We start from the raw sequence: 21,811 nt of genomic DNA, 5'->3' as shown, positions 1-21,811 counted from the left end.
ACTTGGCTGCCTATATTTCTGTCTAGCAGTGAAATTGTAAGCGTGTCTGTTCCTTATAGAGTAGCTTTCATTCTACATAGCATCCATTTTTTATGCAGTGTTCATTTTCTTTCTTAATGGTCATTTTTCTCTGATAAAATTCAGAAGCATTTATCAGCTGGGAGAGGCCCACCATATTGTGGAATCACAATAACAGCTGTTTTGGCGATCTCACATCTGGAGATCCTGCTGGATCTGCAGCAGGAACATCATGTTCATGTTTGGCTTTAGCTAAGTTATCCATGGAACTTTTTCTAGGTAGGGCAGCCTTGGACTGTTTTATGTGACAGGAAGCCTCTGTGACATTACAGGGGTGAGTGAGTCCTTTTTGGGGAACCACAGGGGATACTATTCAGAAACTTGTGAATTTTCTAGATTTTGGGGGACCCAGCACAACTCATTGCCCAACTGCAAATTGCTTGTCTTCTGTAGTTCTTTGCACAGGCCCTGACACTTTTATTCAGTGCTACTCCTGAAAATGTCAAAATTAACGGTACAATATGTGTGAGTAAGTGCTACTCAGAAAAGGTGAGGATTGTGGAATGGCCCTAGAGACAAGTTTTACTTGTTTGGTTTCATTGAGGTCAGGAATCTTTCCCTTCCTGCTTTCTCATAGTATCTTCCAGAATAAGCAGGGTAGGCAATAAGTCTAGTACAAAAAGCGTACAGGAAGTATTTTGAACCCCGTCTCTCCCTAAAAACTGAGAGCCCCTCTTTGTGTACCACGGAAACAGAGAACATTCACAAGCATCTTGTAGCTCTCCTTTCAGTAGCAAGTAGGTAAAGCAACATAAAACTTCTTCCTGAACTCCTGTGAGAATTCATGATCCAGGAATTTGGAGAATGAATCACAAAAGTCTTTTGTAAGGGATATTGCCAGAGATATTAACTATTTGAAAACAGTATCAATGGTCGAAGAATAATTTTAGAGATTTTTTTTTCCCCTATTTTTCAATTTTATTCTTGGCTATTATTTTTCTAGGGCCTGCTGAAAAGCTCAGTGTCCTCTGCTGCTTCAGCTAGTGCTAAGCAGGGTGACGCGTCACAAAAATAATTTCCATGTCAAGGCAGCTGTTTATGGTGAATAGAAGTTAAATGACAAGTTGTTCGAGGAGCCCTGGAAGAAGTGAAGCCTGATTTTCTCCAGATCTATGTCTCATGCTTGACTTTGAGCTGTTTCCATAACTGGAGCATTTCTTATGAGACTTTGCTGTGCAGACTCTTTCATATTGAGTGGCGTGTAGGATTATTATACAGGGTTCTCCTCACAGAGGTCATATGTAATTTATTGGGTTCCTTGCTTCTGTGGGGTCACTAATTATTAGGAGGGTGATAAAGGATCACTTCTTTGATGCTTCAAGTATTTTTGCATCAGTCTCTCTGAGTATTTTAAGATTAGTGGAGGGGTCAGATAAATAGGTTGACAGGCAGATACATGCCTACACATACATAGTGATCATGTAAGTCCTGTTTCCTTGGGAAAGCATGATAATCATAGCAAATATTATGCAAGCTATGCTAAAAGGCATGCAAAACCAAGTGAAACGGATAAGGCAGGATAACTTGAGGAGAAAACAGTTAGGAAACAGCCCAGAATAAGTCATACAGGGTGTTTTTTTGTAATACTAGCAATCAGTGTGCTTCAGTGTTGGTTTAAATGAACATGTGTAAACTGGGTGTGTTTGGAAACCGTCTTATGTATTTTTTTTAGAACTTCTGATGGTGGTTAAACACCAGTGACTGATATTACCTGGCTACATTGCAGAAAACATGTCAGTATTTTGTCTTTTCTGTTACAGTGAGGTAACTACTGGGCCTGAGGTATCTCTCTGTAAAAATGCATATTGTTGTTTAGTGAACAGACAGTCAACATAAGCCAAATATACTTCAGAGTAAAACAATGAGTTTGGTTCTTAATGGCATCCTTTTGGCAAGGTAACATGGCTACAAATGTGTATGTCCAATTTCAGGCCTGGGTACTATGATGGGCTCTTCATGGGAATAGAGCGTCTGACCCAATATACCAGTAGGAGCTGGTCTGCTTGAGAGACCTGTATTGCTGGGTCATGTAAGAGCTTAATAATTACTTGCCTCTATGATTATACTGGCATTGGTCCTCTTGTGAATACTGGCATAAAAGACCTTATTCCCGAGGCAGAGTAAGTGAAAATAAGGGTATAGACAATTTGTATACAAGTACATCATGATCACCTGCTGAGCAGTTTTTATACTTTGCTTAGAGCTTGCCTGCCATGGATAAGCAATAAATGCAAATCTGTTATGTAATGAAACCTATCATTACATTTCTTGTGACCCGTGAGACAGGATTCCTGCGGATCACAGAGTCTTTCTTTACTTACATGTATCCTGTGTTTGATGGAATATTTTACTGTTTTCCAGGTGATTTTCAAAGCTAAGTCAAAATATTCCCCAGAGCTACTGAAATACAGGTAAGAACTATGCAAACCTTTAATGTTTGTCTTTAATGAAGAGAAGCCATGCTCTTTGAGAAAGACTACATCTTTGATAATTTGTGGTACTTATATCTCACCTATTCATATTTATATACCAATGTTTTATGACAGTGGTTCTGAGCCAGCTTCTTCCTGTGACATTTAGAAATCTTTGTCATTTCCTAACACAGGCACTGCTTTGAGACATTCACATATGTCAACAGCAGATATTTCAAATGCAGGCAGAAAACACTCATCCTGGTGATTTCTTCACAGGTTCTTAAAATTTGTGTTTCCAGGGGAATTCAGATAGAGTGCTTTGGTAAAGGTAGTAAAGTGATGTATTTGTTTTGACAGAAATTAGTGGGACTGGGTATGTATTAATCTGTGAGGTCAGTGGTAATAAAAGACTTGAAATTTTGGGGAAGATGAGAGAAGACTTGTGAAGGGAAAGAGCTAGTGAGAATGGATTCAACTTGATGTGTTTGGGAGCTCACAGGTAACCCCTGGCTCCACAGAGTTGAGGTTCTGGTAGCTTTGCATTTAGGTAGAGAGATTTGTCTGGGATCTTGTTGAGCCAGAGGGATTGTCAGAGACTACTTGAAAGGTCCCCAAAGGGCAGTAATGTCCAGAAAGTTGAGGAATAGCTTAATAAATTTATGTGTATTGTTGCAATGCCTAATAGCCTCATTGGGGCAGTGTTGTTTAGACAGGGGAAGAGAGAGATAGGTTGTCTCCATTCTAAAGAAAGAGTTTACAATCTGAATTCAGGATAGGAAAACAGAGTAATTTGAAGCTGAAATCTGACCTGTTATTTGCTGACTATTAGGATAATATAGTACTGTATCAACAGGTCAAATATTAACATTATCCTTGCCCTGGAAAGTTTGTTATCCAGTTGGGGTTTTGTACAAACATCTGGAGCAAGTGCTTCAGAAACCATGCTTGGCAGAATGGCAGTACAGTGAGAGCAGGCTTGGGGTGGGCTATGCTTGGGGTGGTGAGGGTATGGGACACACAGGGTGTGATGGCTGTCAGAGGGATGTGGTCTGCACACTGAACCGCAGCTGATGCAGAAATTGTTAGTATGGGAACAAAGGCTGTGTCTATTTTGGTGGCCTCAGGAATGCTTTCAAGTTAGTGGGTCTGTGTGCGTACCTTGGCCACATCCCAAACCACAAGGGGCAAGAGCTGGATGCTCCCTGGTAAACGCTGTGGCATACAAATAAATTCATCCCCCTTTGCACTCTGGTTTCTGTGGGAAGGAAATCCAGGAGTGTGGGCTGGCAGACAAGCACAGCACACACAGGTCCCCAGGCAGCCCCCAGTGCAAGCAATGGTACGCCTAGGCAAGAGGAACAAAGCCTGGGCTGCAGGTCAGGGTGGTACAGGGCAGGTCTGTGAACATGTTCCTGGCTGGCTTTAGAGGTGAGAGGTAGAAGCTTTGAACCTCATCTGTTACTGATGTTTGTGGCAAGGCTTATTACTGAAAACTGCTTGAAAATGTCTTAAGCAAAGGGAGCTTGTGACAGTTATGTATTGTGACTGGAATTACTCATGCACAGACTACCCTCCCCACAACAGCTCCATGAGCACCGTGACACTAGCCTACTGCATTTCTACCTCAAATCACTCTTTGACCTGGTTTAGACTTTTCTCTCTTATTCAGCTCTGTTGGTAAAGGACTTCAGTAGTATTTTGTTTTAATATCCAGATCTCTTAGCATGAATGTGATCAGTCTTTGTAAAAGAGCCATATATATAAAGCTGACTTTGTTTCCTATCTTATACAGAGCAATTGATGTGGTGTAATATGTGCACATCTGCAGCTGAGGTCCTGAATCCTAATTGTAACAGGATAGTGAAAGGTCACAGAATCACAGAGTGGTTTGGGTTGAAAGGGACCTATAAAGACCATCTAGTTCAACCTCCGTTCCATGAGCAGGGACATCTTTCATTAGATCCCATTGCTTAACTCCTGATTGAGAAATGGATGATGGATGATAGAAAGATGGATGGCCTACAGTCAGGGGCTGGAGTCTGCACTTACTGAATTTGATTTTTCTTCATTGCTGAATGTTTGCTTTTTAAATTTTTCCCCCTAATTTTCTTTAATAAGTGTCAGACCTTATTGCCTGGTATTGGTATTTCTGCGCTAGATAATGGCAACATAAACAGGGCAACAGAAAGGCAGGACTGTGGTCTGTGTATTGGCACAGGTCTCAGAAATCAGAATCGTTTCAGATAAGGAAAAAAATGGTAAAATCCTATCAAAGATTCAGAATCTTAAGCAAACTACTCAGCACCACCTTCAGTGATGTTAGCCATGGTTGCAAAAGAGCTCAAGGCAAAGCCTGTGCCAGCCCAACTTCGTATTTAAACAGTTCTTCTGCACGTCTCCCTGGGCTTGGGGATTTCTTACAGTCACTGCCTGGGTTTGCATGAGGCTTGCTGTGCTGCATGTGCATGCCTTGTTACACACAAGCCTCAGACACTGTATGGTTTCTGAGGAAACCACATACAAAATGCAGTAGTTTCAGGCAGACTTCCCTGTTGAACAAGGCAAAACCCACTGTACTCATCTGAAGTTTGATTTTAAGCTCAAAGAAAATGTTAGGGATGCATCCAGCCTGACACAGAAAGAACAGAATACCCAGAAGGCACGTGCCTTCCCTGGCTAAACCAGATTACACGCAGTTCCTTTTAAGGGACTAGCCCCAAAATGGGGATTAGGCACAGTAGGCTTCTGAACAGTCCCTGGTGCAATGTGGAAGCACCTCTCTTGCCCTGCTTTTCTATTTTCTAAAAACCCCCACATGCTTATTCATGCCATGTAGGTGCCTTGCAGGCTGTAGACTCAAAGGCAGTTGATTCTGCCTTTAAGTGAGTTAGGAATGCTTTCTGCAGCTGCAGGGACCCTAAAACTGCCCTGAGACACATAGTCTGCATCTCCACCAGTGCTTATTCAGAAGTTCAGCAACAATGCTTCTATTGTCAAAACAGGCAGCCGTTTTCCCAGCCACATCATGTTAATAAGGGGGATGGAACATCATTATGTGGAGAGCTGCACAGCGGGCTGGCCATGACAGCTCACCCTGTCTCGCACAGGAGTATGTGGGCATGAGAGCGTGACAGTGCTTTTTTTTTGTTAAACTCCATCAAGGAGGAGCTTGGCCTGGAAGCCTCTAGGGCTTGCTGGTTGCAAGCCAGCATCAAGGGCATGCAGTCTGTGCTGAAGCAGAAGGTCTCTTTGACTAAGCTGAGCAAAAAGAGAACATGTACTTACTGTCCCACAAGCAGGCAGCATGTAAGAGCACACCTTCCCTTGTAAGCCTAAACCCCAGAAGAATATTTTACCTGCACTACAGTGGAGGAGCAGAGATAAGACTATTAGGCTTTGGGAGGGGAAGGAAAGGAAGACACATGACTGTCACTTAAAGACTTTTGAGATATTAATAAAAGCTGTAAATGTACCACCACTACAAATGGGAACTGCATTCTCCAGAGGAAGCTATGTGGAAGAAGAGCTTCAGGACTGCAGTCCTTCCACCAGTAGACTGAGGCTTAAAGGAACTACCTCTTGCTGCTTATCCTAAAAACAGAGCCCTGCCCTGGAAGGTTAAGGATGAGCACAATCTTCCCCCTGAGAGAGAATTTCCATGACTGGCAAGGAAAAGACAGCATCCTCACTCACTGCCTGATATAGTTGGAAATAAGGGTTGATTCACAAGCAGGGACTTCTAGGCTTTCAGTTCTCCCTGTTCCACAATTAAAAGGTCTCAAAGGTATACCCTTACGGGGTATTATGGAGGAATAACCCCATGCACCAGTACAGGTTAGGGAAAGCAGCTTTGCAGAGGACCGTGAGCCAGCAATGTGCTCTTGTGGCCAAGAAGGCCAGTGGTGTCCAGGGGTGCATTAAAAAGAGCGTGGCCAGCAGATGGAGGGAGGTCATCCTCCCCTTCTACTCTGCCCTAGTGAGGCCACATTGGGCGTACTGTATCCAGTTCTGGGCTCCCCAGTTCAAGAAAGACAAGGAACTACTGGGGAGAGTCCAGTGGAGGGCTATGAAGATGGTAAAAGGAATGGAGCATCTCTCTTATGAGGAAAGGCTGAGAGACCTGGAGGCTGTTTAATCTGGAGAAAAGAAGGCTGAGAGGGGATCTCATCAATACTTATAAATATCTAAAAGACAGGTGTCAAGAGGTTGGGACCAGACTCTTTTCAGTGGTGCCCAGCGGCAGGACAAGAGGCAACGGGCACAAACTAGAATACAGGAAATTCCATCTGAACATAAGGAAAAGTTTCTTTACTTTGAAGGTGCCAGAGCACTGGAACAGGCTGCCCAGAGAGGTTGGGGGATCCCCTTCTTTGGAGATATTCAAAACCTGCCTGAATGTGTTCCTGTCTCCAGCCTACTCTAGGTGACTCTGCTTTGGCAGGGCTGTTGGACTAGATGATCTCCAAAGGTCCCTTCTAACCCTACTGTTCTGTGATCCTGTGATACCGCTTCCTTTTTGCTCCCTGAAAAAAAGCCAACTATGCTTCAGCTTTGTAGCTGTCCCAAAAGGATATGAATGTGTGAGAGAAAAAGACCACCACTAGGTGAGGTATTTTTAAACAATCAGAATTTGATTCCTCAGGGACAGCCTGGATGTCTGTTGTCAGCCAAATTCAAAGTTCCCAGCAGGTATTAAAAGTTGTGCCCAAAACCTCTTGTTCAGTGACTGCAGATTATGACCCTTGTAAGTAATTGCCTTGGTCCGCAACAATAATGAAGTACGCAAACACCTGAAATGAAAAGGTGTGGAGTTTTTTGTTTTTTGTTTTTTTTTTTTTTAATAAGTGAAAAGCTCTGCAGCTGTGTGTAGGAGTAAAGAGAAATTAGAAGCAGCTTTCCTTGAGTATGTGGTATACTTACATTGCAGATATCAGTGCTGGGTAGGTGGGGAAAGAACAGATGGGGAAATTCAGTCCAGCTTCTGTCTGTCACATTCCTGTTCCAGCTCTGCTCCTGTGGTTGTGCAAATGAACCTTTTGCCTGGCATAGATGGCAAAATGCCAACCCGGAATCAATATACATGTTTAAATTTCTTGATGTTTCTTTCAAGAGGTTGCCATGACCAAGTTATTTAGGAAAAGAGACAGAGAAAGATGCTGGGGAACCAGTAACTCAGAGATTTTTTCCTACGATTAGATACTTCCTCAATTTAATATGAAATCTGATGGCAAACATCAGACAAGCAGTCAGTGACGCTTCACATGGCAGTGGTGGTATAGTAAAACCACGGTCAAACCCGGTCCATTCCAGGCAACTCAACCTTTTGTGAGGTTTCTCCTGCCAGTGAGCAGTCAGAGGGTTTGTGCTGTACATGAAGTGCACGCTCTAAGAAAGTACACAGGTATTTTAAGTAGTTTTTAAGAACTGTTCTGTTGTATTTCTACTGCGAACAGTCTTCCATGTTTTCCTGCTTGACATTAGTTTCTTTACTTACAGCTTGTTGTGTAACTGTGAAAACAGGTTTGAAATGAGCTAAGTTAATCTCTGCAGCAATCTGGAGCGCTTTGATTTGGGCTGGGGCGGCTGGTGGCTCTGTCAGCTGTGGCAGCCCAACACACGCAGCTTTCATTGCTCAGTGCAACTTCCATCTCATGACAGACACTTGCTGAACAATGTCGCTAAAACTGTTTTCTCCTCACTCTCCCAGGTTGCCCCTCTACCTGGCTTCTCTTTTCATAAGTCTCCTCTTCCTCTTGGTGAATTTAACATGTGCAGTATTGGTGAGGACACAGAATTCTGAAAGAAAAGTCATTGTCTCTGTCCGGGTGGCAATTAATGACACGTTGTTTGTGCTGTGCGCTGTTTCACTCTCCATCTGCCTGTATAAGATTTCCAAGATGTCTTTAGCCAACATTTACTTGGAGTCCAAGGTAAGGTACATTTTCAGTTCTTTTCAAGTACCTTTTGAGAGACAAAGGTAGTGCAAGGCAAAGCCACGCAGTTCCTTAGAACCCCTGGGAGCTGGAGGCCTTAAACTTCACAGCTTGCACTTGGCTGGCCAAACTGCTCAATATATGAATTAAATACTAAGTGCTAGCAAGGATGTTTTTGGCTAACAGCAGTGACCCCAAAATATATTTTTGAGGCAGCGTTTACAGAACTTACTGGCTGGATTTTCTCACAGCTTTTTTTCTGCGTTCTTCAGATCCCCATCTGAAGACTATTTCATTTCAGGACTGCTACACAGAAGTGGTCTACACTTTGGAATCCTTCAGCTTGTTAAATTATTGACTGGTTAAGTTAAATGTTTAAGGTAGCAGCATGCTGAAGATAAGCCAGACAGAGGAATAGGAATCTTGCTTTATATATTTGCATACTGCCCTATTGATAATGAGAATGTGTTTTAAAGGACTTAATGCATTATAAATTCAGCCAAGTGGGGAGAAGGGGAAAAATGTCTCTCGTACTACTGTACAAAATGTTCTTTAAAGAAATGCTGTTAGGTTTTCAGATTTGGACACATTCACATAAGCCTGCAGTGTTTATTATAAAATCAGGGAAGGTGTTTTGTACTTATTATAATAATGAAATAGGGCTTTCAAAGTTCCCTGTGTCTGCAGTAGATCATTAAAATCTTAAAATAAATTATAAGTTTAACTAATAGCACGTTAACTTTACCACAGGAAACCTTTCAAAAATGTAAGTTTCAGCTACTATTTAGAAAATCTTATAATAAAATTCCTCTCTCCATTTACTTAATCAGATGAAAGTAGTGCTTTTCCTGTTTACTCAAATCTGGCCATACTGAACAACGACTGAAAGTTCAGGGCTGACTAGAAGATTTAAAAACACAGCTTAGTTTGTTTTGCTTCTTTCAAGCCTGTCACTTGCTGACCAAAGGGCATGGACTGTGGATTATTTTTACTAGTAAGAAAAGTTTTCCTACTGCTGCAAATCACAGAAGCATAAATCTCTGTAACAAAGCAGTGTTAACCTAAGGGAGGCTTTGGTAGATTACTTTGTTCCGTTTCCTCCTCCTGCAGGAAACTTGATCTTCTTTACTTCAAGCTATTTCACAAAAACCAAACAAACTCTAACATTATTGCAGACAGGAAAGGACAGAACGCTCAGCTGGTGAAAGTTGGAGCGTGGAAATGAGAATTAAAGAGTGCTTTGCTCCATTCTGCTGACCTGAAATGGGAGTTCCTCTGGGGATTTCCAGTAGGATTTGACTGCACATACTTAGGGATACAGATGGCTGGAGCTGGCAGTGAAAAAACATCCTGGTTTAATCTGCTACTGTTGTGCTGAAAAAACTAGCTAAAGAGGAAAAATCCATTCTGTGCAGTGGTATGATAGAAGCAGTGTTGGAGATACGGGGTGCTCTGCGGTGCGTGCAGATAGGCATCAGTACCAGCAGCCTTTGATTTGCATCTCCCGTCTGCTGGCACGTAACTTCTGACCACGTGTGAAAACACAGCCACACAGGGGACCGTGCTGGTGCGCTGCACCGAGGCGGCAACAGCACAAGGAGGTGTCCAGCCCTGCCTTAGGTGCCTACTCAGGCCAGTTCTCTGCTGGCCAGAAGCCCTTGTAATGGGACATGCTCCAAATCAGGGCTCCCCCTCTCTTCTGTAGAGGCCCGGGACTGAGAAAGGGTTCCTCTGGCTTTACTTCTACTGCTGCACTCTCCCTTCCCCAGTCCACTCAGTAAATTTGGCTGGCAGCAAAGCCAGGACGCTTTTACCCCCTTTTTTGTATTTGGTGGGATTGAAGTTTGTTAAATCTGCAGCATATTTAACTGCTAACTTATTAAAGAATGACAGCTGTGTAGGGAAACCTATATGGGGGAATAGTGACCCCATTCTCCTCTTCAGTTCTGCTATCCCCAGTCTGTGAGTGCCGCTGAGCTGGGACACGGTATGTGCCAGTCAGCAGCTTCTCTCTGCTCTCTCACCCTCCGTTTCCATGACAGCATCACAGACTTGCTAGCACTGAAGGAGAATAGAGAAGTGCCTAGCAAATGTTTCCTCTTTGTGGCATTTCCTGCTTGCTGGTCTTGCCACAGCTCTCACCGCTGCCGTCTGTGTCTCTGGCTTCAATTCCTGTGTAGCAGCAGGCTCTGGGCTCACTCCTGACATGGCTGCGGGTTGCGGCCCAGTGGATGGTGGTAGTTCCACTGTGTTGTAAGCAGGAATTCAGTCAGAGAGGCTGACTGTACTGGAGATTTTGTAGTACTCCTAGACCTGATTGTCCTATGAATCAGTATTATGTTGCTGGGAAACCAAGCTAGTTTTGGGCAAGCTTTTCTGACAGTCCCCAAGCTCCTCTTTAGTGACGCTCACCAGGGAGTGCAGATTGAGGAGATGGATTGACAGAGCCACAGGGACAAAAGCCACCAGTGTGGGTGAGCAGCAGAGGGGCCCAGGTAGCCTCCTGAAGGCCAGGGGTTTGGGACATGGTGACTTGGTGACTTTCCCTGATACTTCCCTACCCGTTCTGTTATGTCTGTGCTCTACCTGCCACCGCGCTTCGGACCTCTGCTCCTTAGCTGCAAACCTGGAAGCAGAGTGAGTGAGTAGAAGGAATAGGGGGTGTGTGTCCCCCTCTCTCTCACATAGATGAGAGGAGCCCATCCTCATGGTGTGGGTCTCAGCCAGGAGAGGGAGAGGGCAGGGCTAGTGAAGCAAATGACTGCAGGTATCTCGCTTCTCTAAAAGCAGAGAGCTTTAACCTATCGTGCCTCCTTTGGCCATGCAAAGCACTGTTCCGGAGCCAGCTGCACAGAATTTACTTTGAGCTTCCTTCAAAGCCACTCAGTCCTATTTTTGTACATCTGCCTGCTTCTGTGATCAGACCCACACTGATCCCTGTAGCCATGGCTCCTGGATTCCTTCCTCTCTTGCTGCCACAATTCCTGTGCTGATATCTCAGCCCCCCTCAGTGACCCTTCCCACCTTACACAGTGGTCGGGCTTATTCCTTAGGTCCTTATTAATTCCTTATTAGTGGTCAGGTCACTTATTCCTTATGTTGGATTAGGCTCTTTCCCCTGCTCTCTCCATTTTTCTCTCTGGGGCTTAGGAACTGTTGTGATTTCACAGTCTGTAGTCTCATTCCTCCCCTTGTGCCCCAGCTCCCACTTACAGGCTGCCCTGCCGTGGTCACTCTGCCCCTAGGCCATGCTTCCACTTTGTCTCCTCTGTGTTGACATTAGGTAAGGCAGGATGTTCTGTTCCTGTCTGTGCTGCCTTTAACTGCTGACTGTTCCGATCCGCTCTGTGCTTAGGAAATAGATGCACAGCAAGCAGTTGTAAAAAGATGCAAGGTTGCATCATGCTGGCCAGCCAGCATCTGCTGCAGGATGCTCTCTAGCTAACGCACAGCCGAAGGCTGAATTCCCTTGGTCGGTCTGATACTGAGTGTAGTTCTTATGTGCTTGCATTGCTGAAAATAGCACTCGTACAGAAAGTCATAGGAATTAGTCACAGCCCATCTTGGTAAGGGCTGGAACCACTACCATTTCCTGGAAACCACCATACTAATAAAGTACAGGAATATACATGGTATAGGATATACTGATCAAAGAAGGAAAGAAAAAATGTCAGTTGCATTAGGCAGAGTAGCATGACAACCCTCGAAGTCCAAGCAAATCAATGAAGTTCTTGTCAACCTCCCTTACAAATAATAACCTGTGTTTAAATCTCTTCCAGGGCTCATCTGTCTGTCAGGTGACAAGTATAGGAGTGACTGTTATACTACTTTATACCTCACGAGCCTGTTACAACTTGTTCATCTTATCGTTTTCCCAAACCAAGAAAGTCAACTCTTTTGATTACGATTGGTACAACGTATCAGATCAGGCAAGTATGAAAATATTTGCTGATGAGAAAAACTCATTCTGTATGTGATGGCTGATTTCCAAAATGCTGTGACAAAAGGAATTAATATATTAAAATCCTATGTTTTTTTTCTTTTAGTCAATGCAACAAGGTTGTTTTGTTCCAGGAGTACAAATTTCTTGTAATTTCAGCATAAGGAGGAAAAAAACCCCTTAGTGCTAAAAGAAATAAGTAAACACTAGCCAAATAATTTTTTTAAAAAAGTCTTTTATTTACCTTTATTTTATTGTTAAAAAAAAAGCCTTTTATTAAAAAAGACAGGTGTTTTGTCCATTAGAAAGAATGTACTGTACTTTGTGAATCAGAAGAACAGTACTTGATTCCACTGAAATTATTGGTTCTGAAGTCGTCATCAAATCTCCCACTGCCATCCAGGGCTGCAGAGTTATGTACCTTAGTCCTGTCATTATTGTTATAACTTCCACAGTTTAAGGATAAGACTAAGATTCTTCCCAATCTTAAATTGCAAGTGACAATTCAGATTGAAAACTATCAGTGATAAAAACACTAAAGGAAATAGCAGGGGATTCTTTGTTGAATTTTATGAAATTTGAGCATCCAGCTCATTTCTCTGCTTTGAAGCATGTGGTTGGGTCCCAGCAGTTTTCCAGCTCTGTCAAGGGCAGGCAAAATGGCAGGCCTGGGGCTGCACCATAAGTAGATTTTGTTTGGCCTCAAAATCCCAGACACTTGTCGTTAACTTGTCATAAAAAGCAGTGTTCCCAGCCATGCAAGGGCCTTGTATTGCCAGGGTAGCCAAGCAAACCTGGAGCTGTTAAAAAATCTCCTGTTGAGCAGCAGATAAAACTGTAAATATGAAGTAGGTAAACAGTAAGGTAGGATTTCCCAGAGGACCTCATTAAGAGTTAGTTGAGTAGGGTCTGTCAAGGGACCACTCATCAGCCCTGCTGTGGTACAGAGAAGAGGAGCACAGGTAAGTGATGCCACTCCGTGCAATTAGAACACACAAGTTTAGGCAGGAGAGCACTAGGTTGTGACTCCTCTCCTGAATCAAACATTTTCCCTCGTGTTCTTGGGGCCTGGAGTGTTGCTCCTGCTGACCCCTTGCACGGGGGGTCCCCTGGAGTAACAGGGACTGGAACTTTATGGCCAGAATATGTTGTCCCGTTTTCCCCAGAGAAGACAGAGGTTGTTCATAGCAAGCTCACTGGAATGCTTTAGGCCTTAGGTCACTACTACTGATTTTTGAACATCTGATCTGACTTGTGACATTAGGATTGTCTGGATTTTGGGGCAAATGATTTGAACCATATGTAAAGGGCCTGGAACTAAGGAGCAGGTACTCAATTTGGTAACCAGAACCAAAAGTCACTTTTAAAAGTACAGCCCAATGTTTGTACTGTGGTACTGCCTCAGGTCACCTGTCAGAAACATTACCCTTTTCTCTTCCATACAAAACACATGAAAGGACAGGATTTTCCCTCTGCAGCTGTGGTGAATGGTGGAGGGGAAATCTAGAGAGAAGTTCAAAGCTAATGCTGGAGTAACAGCATGATTATTCAAGTTAACAACATGTGCCAATTTGAAGGGATCCAAGCCTTAATTTTTAAAAGTCAGATTGCTGGCAACGCCCTTGAAGACCTGGGCATTGATTGGTCCTTTACCTATTATTCCCATCTGGAAAAAGACTGGAGAGGTAGTTTTTCATTACCTGAATTTGATCACTTGACCACTTGCTAACCAGGCTCTTCATCTGGGAAGATACTCTGTATGAAGCTTTGATTGTGCTGAAGAAAGATAGGAGGTGGAAGAGGGAGGAGAAAAGGTAGAAAGAAAGGGAAGTCATGTACCTAGCAAGACAGCATATTGATTTTTTTAGTATGCCTTTATTCATTAGCCAGGTTAATCTGGCTTTGCTGAATGGAATTTCTGCCATGTTGTCAAGTTTTTCAGCCACTTAAATATAGATCTTCATAAGAAGACATGTTGCCTCTTGCACCTTTAAATGAGCTGCCACCTTTATTTTTAAATGCTTTTCTCTTTGATTTTTCAACAGGCAGATCTGAAATGTCAGCTGGGAGATGCAGGTTACATAGTGTTTGGAGTGATCCTTTTCGTCTGGGAGCTCTTGCCTACTTCCTTGGTTGTATATTTCTTCCGTGTCCGAAACCCTACAAAAGATCTTGTAAGTGGAATTTGTTAGTGTATTTGGTATTTGTTAGTGTAATGTCCAGGCAGGTCCAGATGCCTCAGCTTCTGAAGGAGTTTCTGCTTCTTTACATTTTGACTTCTCTTTTTCATCGCATCCTTGGGCAGAACAAAAGTAACCCAAACTTCCCACTTCTTTATACTAACTTCTCATGAAAGAAACTCATCATATTTACCCAGAAGCTAGACAAGCTGTTTCTCAAGCATTTTATTGTAAAAATCAGGAAATTTAGGGACATCTTCCCTTTGAGATAATACAGTGCTCTATTGGAGTCAGCAGAAAAAGAGTTTGTTATCCAGACTTGGGATCTTTCATCACACAGCAGTGAAAATGGTTGTGTGCTAACTGTTCAATGGTGTGTGGGAAACAATAGATGGAGTTCTTTCAGCCCATTGACTGTTTCCACGTCAAAGACCAATAGCCATAATAAGCACTCGCTGACATTTTTGCTTGCTATTTCAGCAGAGGAGAGATTAAGGTGTGAGTTGTAAGGATAATTCCCTGTAAGTATCCTTAATATCTAGGTAGTTAACAGACGGATGAGCATCTTTTTATATCTGTAGGCAGTATGTCCAGGAAAGCATAGGATATGCTGGTTGACAGGCAGATGGGGAATATCAGCCCTGCACTAGGATTACCAAGGTAATGTCTCTGTTTCTGTTGGCCAGACCAAACCAAACCACAGCCAGTTTTCCCCGAGAAGGATGTGAATGGTAAATTCACAAGTAAGAGAAGCAATTAATAGAATAACTTTTTAGAGAAGGTGATGATTTTTATTCTCACATGCAGATTTCAGGCACAATGATAACAAGGAAGTAACAAATCCTCACCTGTATAAAGCCCTTCTTACTGTTCACCTGTGATACCTCACAACAGACTAAGAAACCCCATGGACCCCAGTGTCCATCACTAAAAAAAAAATATCTCAGCCCCACTACTGCTTAGGAGTTAACCAGGACAACCGCAACGAGCAGAAATGTTTTAAAGGACAGTTCAGTGGTGCTGCTCTTCTAAAAAGTGACCATAGAGAGACCTAATTTTATTTAAAGCGAGGTTAGTAAGGCTAGACCTGGTGGCCAAGTTTGGATAGTGTGGGAGAGATTCAGGATGTGGTATAATCTCCCCTTTCAAAAAGCTGATCACATAAAGACTTGGAATCCAACTCAGACAAGAGCTCCCATGGAGTCAAACAGGCAGACTCTCACAAATCAAAGAGTGCTGCAGTAACACATGTAACATTACCTTTTTGCATTGTGATTTACAGAAAGCCTTCAATCTCCAACTTCATAAAGATACAGTTCAGAAGAGTGATACCATCAGCAGTGATACCACTGCTTTCATGGGTACCATTTTGAGGGTAGGCATTATCTGTCATAGTGAATAGGTCATATATGGATTTTTTTTTCTACAAAAGATTTATACTTACGCTAAACAGTATCATGGTAAGAGAAAAACAGGAAAACAACAATGTTAGAAAGAAACAAAAAATGAGGAGACTCAGTAGCAAGGCAAAACTGAACTTCGGTGCAAGTATGCCACAAGAGGGAGACCAAGGGCCACAGGACTTGAACGTGTGCAGTAGGCTGTAGCTGTTAACAGCAGTTAAGTATGAGATGATCCAGTGGTTGAAAATACTTGGCCAGAAAGCATGGGGTTAGAATTAAAACAAACCCTCTTTTAGTTAAAAGTTCTACACGACAATTCTGATTTAGTAAAAATAAAAAATATTCTTTATTTTTAATAAGGAACAATCCCAAGAATATCTTAGTATCTTTGCCAATGATCTGGATGAGGGGATCAAGTGCACCCTCATTAAGTTTGCAGATGATACCAGGTTGGGTGGCAGTCTGGGTCTGCTTGAGGGTAGAAAGGCTTTGCAGTGGCGTCTGGACAGGCTGGATGGATGAGCTGAGGCCAATGGGATGAGGTTCAATAAGGCCAAGTGCCAGGTCCTGTCTTTGGGTCACAACAACCCCATGCAGCACCACAGGCTTGAGGAAGAGTGACTGTAGAGCTGCCCGGCAGAAGAGGACCTGGGGATGTTGATTGATAGACAGCTGAATGAGCCAGCAGTGTGCCCAGGTGGCCAAGGCGGCCAACAGCATCCTGGCCTGTATCAGAAATAGCGTGGCCAGCAGGAGTAGGGAGGTGCTTGTGTCTCTGTACTCAGCACTAGTGAGGCCTCACCTTGAATACTGTGTTTATGTGAGTTGTTCTTGTAGTGGGGGCCCCTCACTACAAGAAAGACATTGAGGTGCTGGAGCAGGTCCAGAGAAGAGCAACGAAGTTAATGAAGGGTCTAGAGCACAAGTCTTATGAGGAGCAGCTGAGGGAGCTGGGATTGTTTTGCCTGGAGAAGAAGAGGTTGAGGAGAGACCTTATCACTGTCTACAACTACCTGAAAGGAGGTTATAGCAAGGTGAGGGTCAGTCTCTTTTCCCAAGTAACAAGTGTATAGAGCAAGAGGAAACAGCATCAAGTTGCATCAGGTGAGGTTTAGGATGGATATTAGGAAAAATTCTTTCACTGAAAGGTTTATCAAGCATTGGAACAGGCTGCCCAGGGAAGTGGTTGAGTCACCATCCCTGGGGGTATTTAAAAGACTTGTAGTTGTGGTACTTGGGGACATGATTTAGTGGTGGACTTGGCAGTGCTGTGTTAACAGTTGGACTTTATGATCTCAAAGGTCTTTTCCAACCTTTCCAACCTAAGTGACTCTATGTTTTTAAGAAATAGTTGTGCTTTGGTTTTAAATTTTATTTAGGACTTCAGAAACAAAAAGTTTTATTAGATCGTCTGTGGCCAGCACTGTTCAAATGTAAAGCTCCACTTGATGGATGATTATAGTGTGTGTGCTTGGGTGCTGACACAGGGCAACTGCAGTGCTTGGTCCTTTGCCTTCCATTCCTTCAGCCAGGAAAATGTTGGAAATAGGGAGACGAAAGAGACGCATCTATTTTTAGTTCATCTTTGTCAAAGTTATTTAACATCCAAAAAATAGAAGGAGATTAAACTGCTCTCCTGCTTAAGGCCAAGGAGAAAATGTCATCTTGGCTTATCCACAGGTGCAGGAAACCCTATTCCCTGGGGACAGAAGCAGTGGATCCATGGAAGAGGCTCAGCTGGGTCCTGGGTGTCCCTCTGCACTGATTCCAGAATCAAACTGGCCATTTGAATCTTCTGTGTTTTCTGTTTTGATTCATAGGGAAACAAAAGCAAAATGCTTTGTAAATGAAGGAGTTACATGTACACTCGTTCCCCTGTTTTATCAGAAGACCTTTCCTTGGCATTTGACCCTCACAGCACTGCAGGGCAGACACTGAAATTGCTCAAGGGGATCCTAAGGGGCTTTTCAGCTGTGGTTTCATTAAGCAGGGTGCCAAGGCTCAGCACGATGGGTTCCTGAGGCAGGGGAGGTAATGCACCAGGGGGGAGGGTTACAAATGTGGGAGGTAAAACCAAATCCCTTTGGGTGTTTCGTATCCTCCAGCTCCTCGGCTGCTTCCCCGTGCTCACTGCAAGTCAGTGGCTAAAAGCACAAGGTGTCCGGGATGGAGAGGAATTCAGCCCACAGGTTAAGTGGATACTGGAGGGTGGTTTCAGAAATGAGTCGTATCTGTTGGCTAGAAGGAAGGAAAAGCCCTTAAGATCAGTAGCCTACTGCTGTGCTGGCAGGGGAAACCAGGAAATGCAGAAAGATGTCTAGTGTCTACAGTAAATGTAACATTGCCTATTTTATTTTGGAAGCCAGGAGGTAAGTCTGCGGTGACTTCTTTTAGAAGTCAGGCACCAAGCAGTTTATCTGTCCGTTGCAAGTCCTGACTGTGGTTTCCCTTCCCTCAGGCCAATGCAGGAATGGTCCCAAGCCATGGCTTCAGTCCCAGATCTTACTTCTTTGACAACCCTCGCAGATACGACAGTGATGACGATCTGGCATGGAATATTGCACCACAGGGGGCACAGGGCAGGTGAGATACAAGAACTGCTTGCTTCCAGTAACAGAAACTGGAGGAGGACCAACTCTCCCACATTGCAGAAGACAACGTGAATTGTCTAGCTACGATGGTCCCATAAATTCCAGGGGGCGAGGGGAAGCGAAGGGGGAAGCTGAGGTAGAAGGGCAGCACTGAGTGACTGTAGGGATCCACGGGCCCCACAGAGACTGCCAAGGACACAAGAATGAAATGGATTCCGGGATGTAAGAACTGCACCAGCAGTGCCACTGAAGAACTCAGGCCGGCTCTTTGGGGTGCATGTTTCACCCTCTGTTTCTCCCAAGAGTAGCCTAACAAGTGTCAGTTACTAGTTTTCGTGTGTGAGCGTGGCAACCTAGAGAAACAGCTGTGTCCAGCCTTCAGGGAGAGCAGGGACAAGCTCGACAGCGCAGGCAGCAGCTTGTGACCGATGGTGGTAGCGAGAAGCCTCTCAACGTAGGTTGCCCTGCAACGTGGCTAAATGTCTTGGGCTTTACCTGAAATGATGGGGGAATTTGCATTCTCACTTGCTGAAAGCTTACGGGAACCCACCTAACCATCCAGATCCCACACAGCCCAGAAATGGCTCAAAAAGCCTCTTTTCTGTGTGTAACTGTGAGCTATGGGTAAGGATTCCCTACCAGGAGAGAGCAGTTCCCAGCATGAACGACAGCACCCAGCGAGGAGAAGGAAAGGCACTGCCAGGACACTCTCCTGCCCTGAAAGGAGCTCCTGCTTCTTCCTGTACCTACAGCACGCGAGTAGGAGATGAGTGTCATCAGTCTTCTTAAAATGAAGGTGAACTTGCTACCCACGGCTAACCTACCCAGGTTCTTGTCACTCATTGAGCTCGGGTTGTGTAGTCACTGTCTCCGAGCCCAAGCCCTGGTTCAGTAGAGCTGGAGAGTGGCTGTTTATGGTTACCAGCCATCCTACCCTGCCTTCGCTTTCACACGGTCACTAAGCCCGGGCAGGAGGCTGGAGGTGGTGTGCACCAGGGACCAACTGAACCGAACCCAGCCCACAGCTGGAGGCAGAGGGAACCAGCCACACCAGTATGACGGGCACAGGTCCCAGTGGAAACCACGCCGGCCACGTGCGTTGGCTCACAGGGCTGGTGGGAGAGAGGCCATGTGCCAGAGCAGCTGACCCAGCACCCAGCCCATCTGCACGGGCACAGGAGGCCAAGCTCAGCCCCGGACAGGCCTGTGCAGGAGCAGGACTGCTCCTGGGGCTCCCAGACACCTTCTGGATGAGCGCAGCAGGAACGGGAGAGCCTTTAGTCAACGAGACAAATCAGGAAACTCTGAGTGGAGAACACTTGGGCCAAAATAATTGACAGATCAGAAAAATAAATAGCTGCCTGAACCCACGGGTGGGGTTTTATTTTAATATTGCACTTCAGCATGAGAACTACACCTGTGTGGTTGCATTTTGCCCACGTTCACTAACCAGGTTCCGCAGAACCAACCTGCCAGTCACTGATTCTTCTGTTTTCCTTTCCAGTTTCTCAGCAGACTACTATGACTGGGGCCACCAGAACAACAGCTTCATGGCTTACATAGGATCCCTCCAGCAGGATCCCACACTGGACACAGACCGGCCAAGCCCCATATAACTTCAATCAACTACAGCGCTCTAGGACATTCCAATATTAAAACAAACGTTCTGAAAAAAACAAAGCTTAGCGATTTTTCTTCACCTTTTGGTTTTTAGAAGTGTTTCTATGCACAGAGAAATGAAGAACTTGTCTTTGCCACGAGCTTTTCATAGTTCAAGGAGAAGTATAAGCTAATGATTTAAACTTTGAACTGTTCTAATTAATACCTTGTTCTAAGCCATGGTATTTCTGGCTTTGAATAGAGTTGTTAGAGAGTATAATTTAATCATTTAATGCTCATTTTAAAAGAGCAAATTTCATGAAGTGAAATGGCATAATTATTTTCTAAGTATTTTTATTTTTACACTGTGTATTAGGTTAGAAATACATGATTATGATGAATATACTGTAAACACATGAATGGGTTGTTCAAATGCATGGCAGTAGCAATTCCTACATACACATAAGAGCCTGTAAGGGAAAAATATCAACCCAATTAAATACAGCCTTTTGAAGTTATTGCTACTGTCTTGGAGCACAATTGACTCTGGATCATCACTGCTTACTCTGTGCGGAGAGATGGCTGGGGGGTAAGAGTCATCTCTGCTCCGGTTACCACCTCAAAACACACTGCATCCTTCTGAGAGAGTAAGAAAATGGAATCTTCTCAGCAGCGAGAGGGACAGTCTCAGAAGAGCAGAGATGGGCATCTGCTCTGGCTGGAACATTGGGAACTGCAAAACAGGCTGGAAAATGTTGAAGTTTGAAAAATTGAAGTTCCGGGATCATCTCCATCAATCAGTGCTAGATAGGTTATGCAGAAGAGTAAATCAAATTCCTGGCCAGGGAGATGGATACATGTAATAATATAAATATTTATTTATTAAAAACCTAATAAAGTTTGGGAATAGGACAAGAACCAGAAATACATAAAGCAGAAAAACTTCAAGTAGACCCAGAGGATAAATTTTGCATAACTAGCAGAAGGTCAGCAAAGCCGTGCTTCAGCCTTGTATGTTCAGGGATGAATGTGGTGGTTTGTGATAAAAGTGGTGGATAAATACCATTCTAATAAGTGACATTTGCACATAGATTAGTAATAATTATTTTTGAGATTACTAAGGCAACCAGAAACCCTAGCTCAACTTCAGGTCTTTTTATTGAGCCCAGTACTGTCTGGTGTGCTCTGCTGTGAAGAGCTCTGTGCCCCCAGCATCTCTTTCTCCTCCCCCACATGAAACAAACACTGTAATTCAATCCACATTTCCCTAGGAGAAAAATGTCTTTCTTACAGTCATCTTTCCTTCTATAGAAGTTGTCTGTTTTGAGGTGCACTACAGCAGCCCCAAATGGGGGACAAACTTGATGTTTTCCTCATATTCAGCTTCAGGAATTACAAAAAGTAGAAGATCCTCCTATACATTTGGGATTAAAAGAAAGGATGGGGAGTAGCTCTCATGAGGTCAGGGCAGCTCAGTGCCACACTTCCACAGGGGTTTCGGGTTTGGGGACTTTTGTGGTAAAAATCAAAGCAGAAGCCTTGCCCCTGGCAGAAGCACCTGCCACTCGTTTGCCTTCCAGAGCTTCCATTAGTCCCTTCACTTCTTCCCACACACTCATTGAAGAAAAAAAAAAGCCAATTAAACTATCAGCCAAACCTTAAAAACAAAAAAA

At 43.9% G+C, this 21,811-nt stretch overlaps 1 protein-coding gene across 2 annotated transcripts in view; it reads left to right on the top strand.

Annotated features, from left to right (window-relative positions):
• Positions 1-20,656, top strand: part of GPR137B (G protein-coupled receptor 137B) — a 33,632-nt gene extending 12,976 nt beyond the window's left edge. For both annotated transcript variants that reach the window (XM_014951244.1, XM_014951245.1), the window contains exons 3-8: positions 2,440-2,489; positions 8,200-8,422; positions 12,205-12,354; positions 14,411-14,539; positions 18,407-18,531; positions 20,044-20,656. In XM_014951244.1, the coding sequence (XP_014806730.1) occupies positions 2,440-2,489; positions 8,200-8,422; positions 12,205-12,354; positions 14,411-14,539; positions 18,407-18,531; positions 20,044-20,155 (789 nt within the window). In that variant the 3' untranslated portion in view covers positions 20,156-20,656. The remainder of the gene's footprint in view (positions 1-2,439; positions 2,490-8,199; positions 8,423-12,204; positions 12,355-14,410; positions 14,540-18,406; positions 18,532-20,043) is intronic.
• The last annotated feature ends 1,155 nt before the right edge of the window (positions 20,657-21,811 follow it).

Source organism: Calidris pugnax, unplaced genomic scaffold (assembly GCF_001431845.1).
Source record: "Calidris pugnax isolate Ruff unplaced genomic scaffold, ASM143184v1 scaffold24, whole genome shotgun sequence".
NCBI lineage: Eukaryota > Metazoa > Chordata > Aves > Charadriiformes > Scolopacidae > Calidris > Calidris pugnax.
Note: the sequence above shows the minus strand (reverse complement) of the source record. Positions and strands in the feature narration are given on the sequence as shown.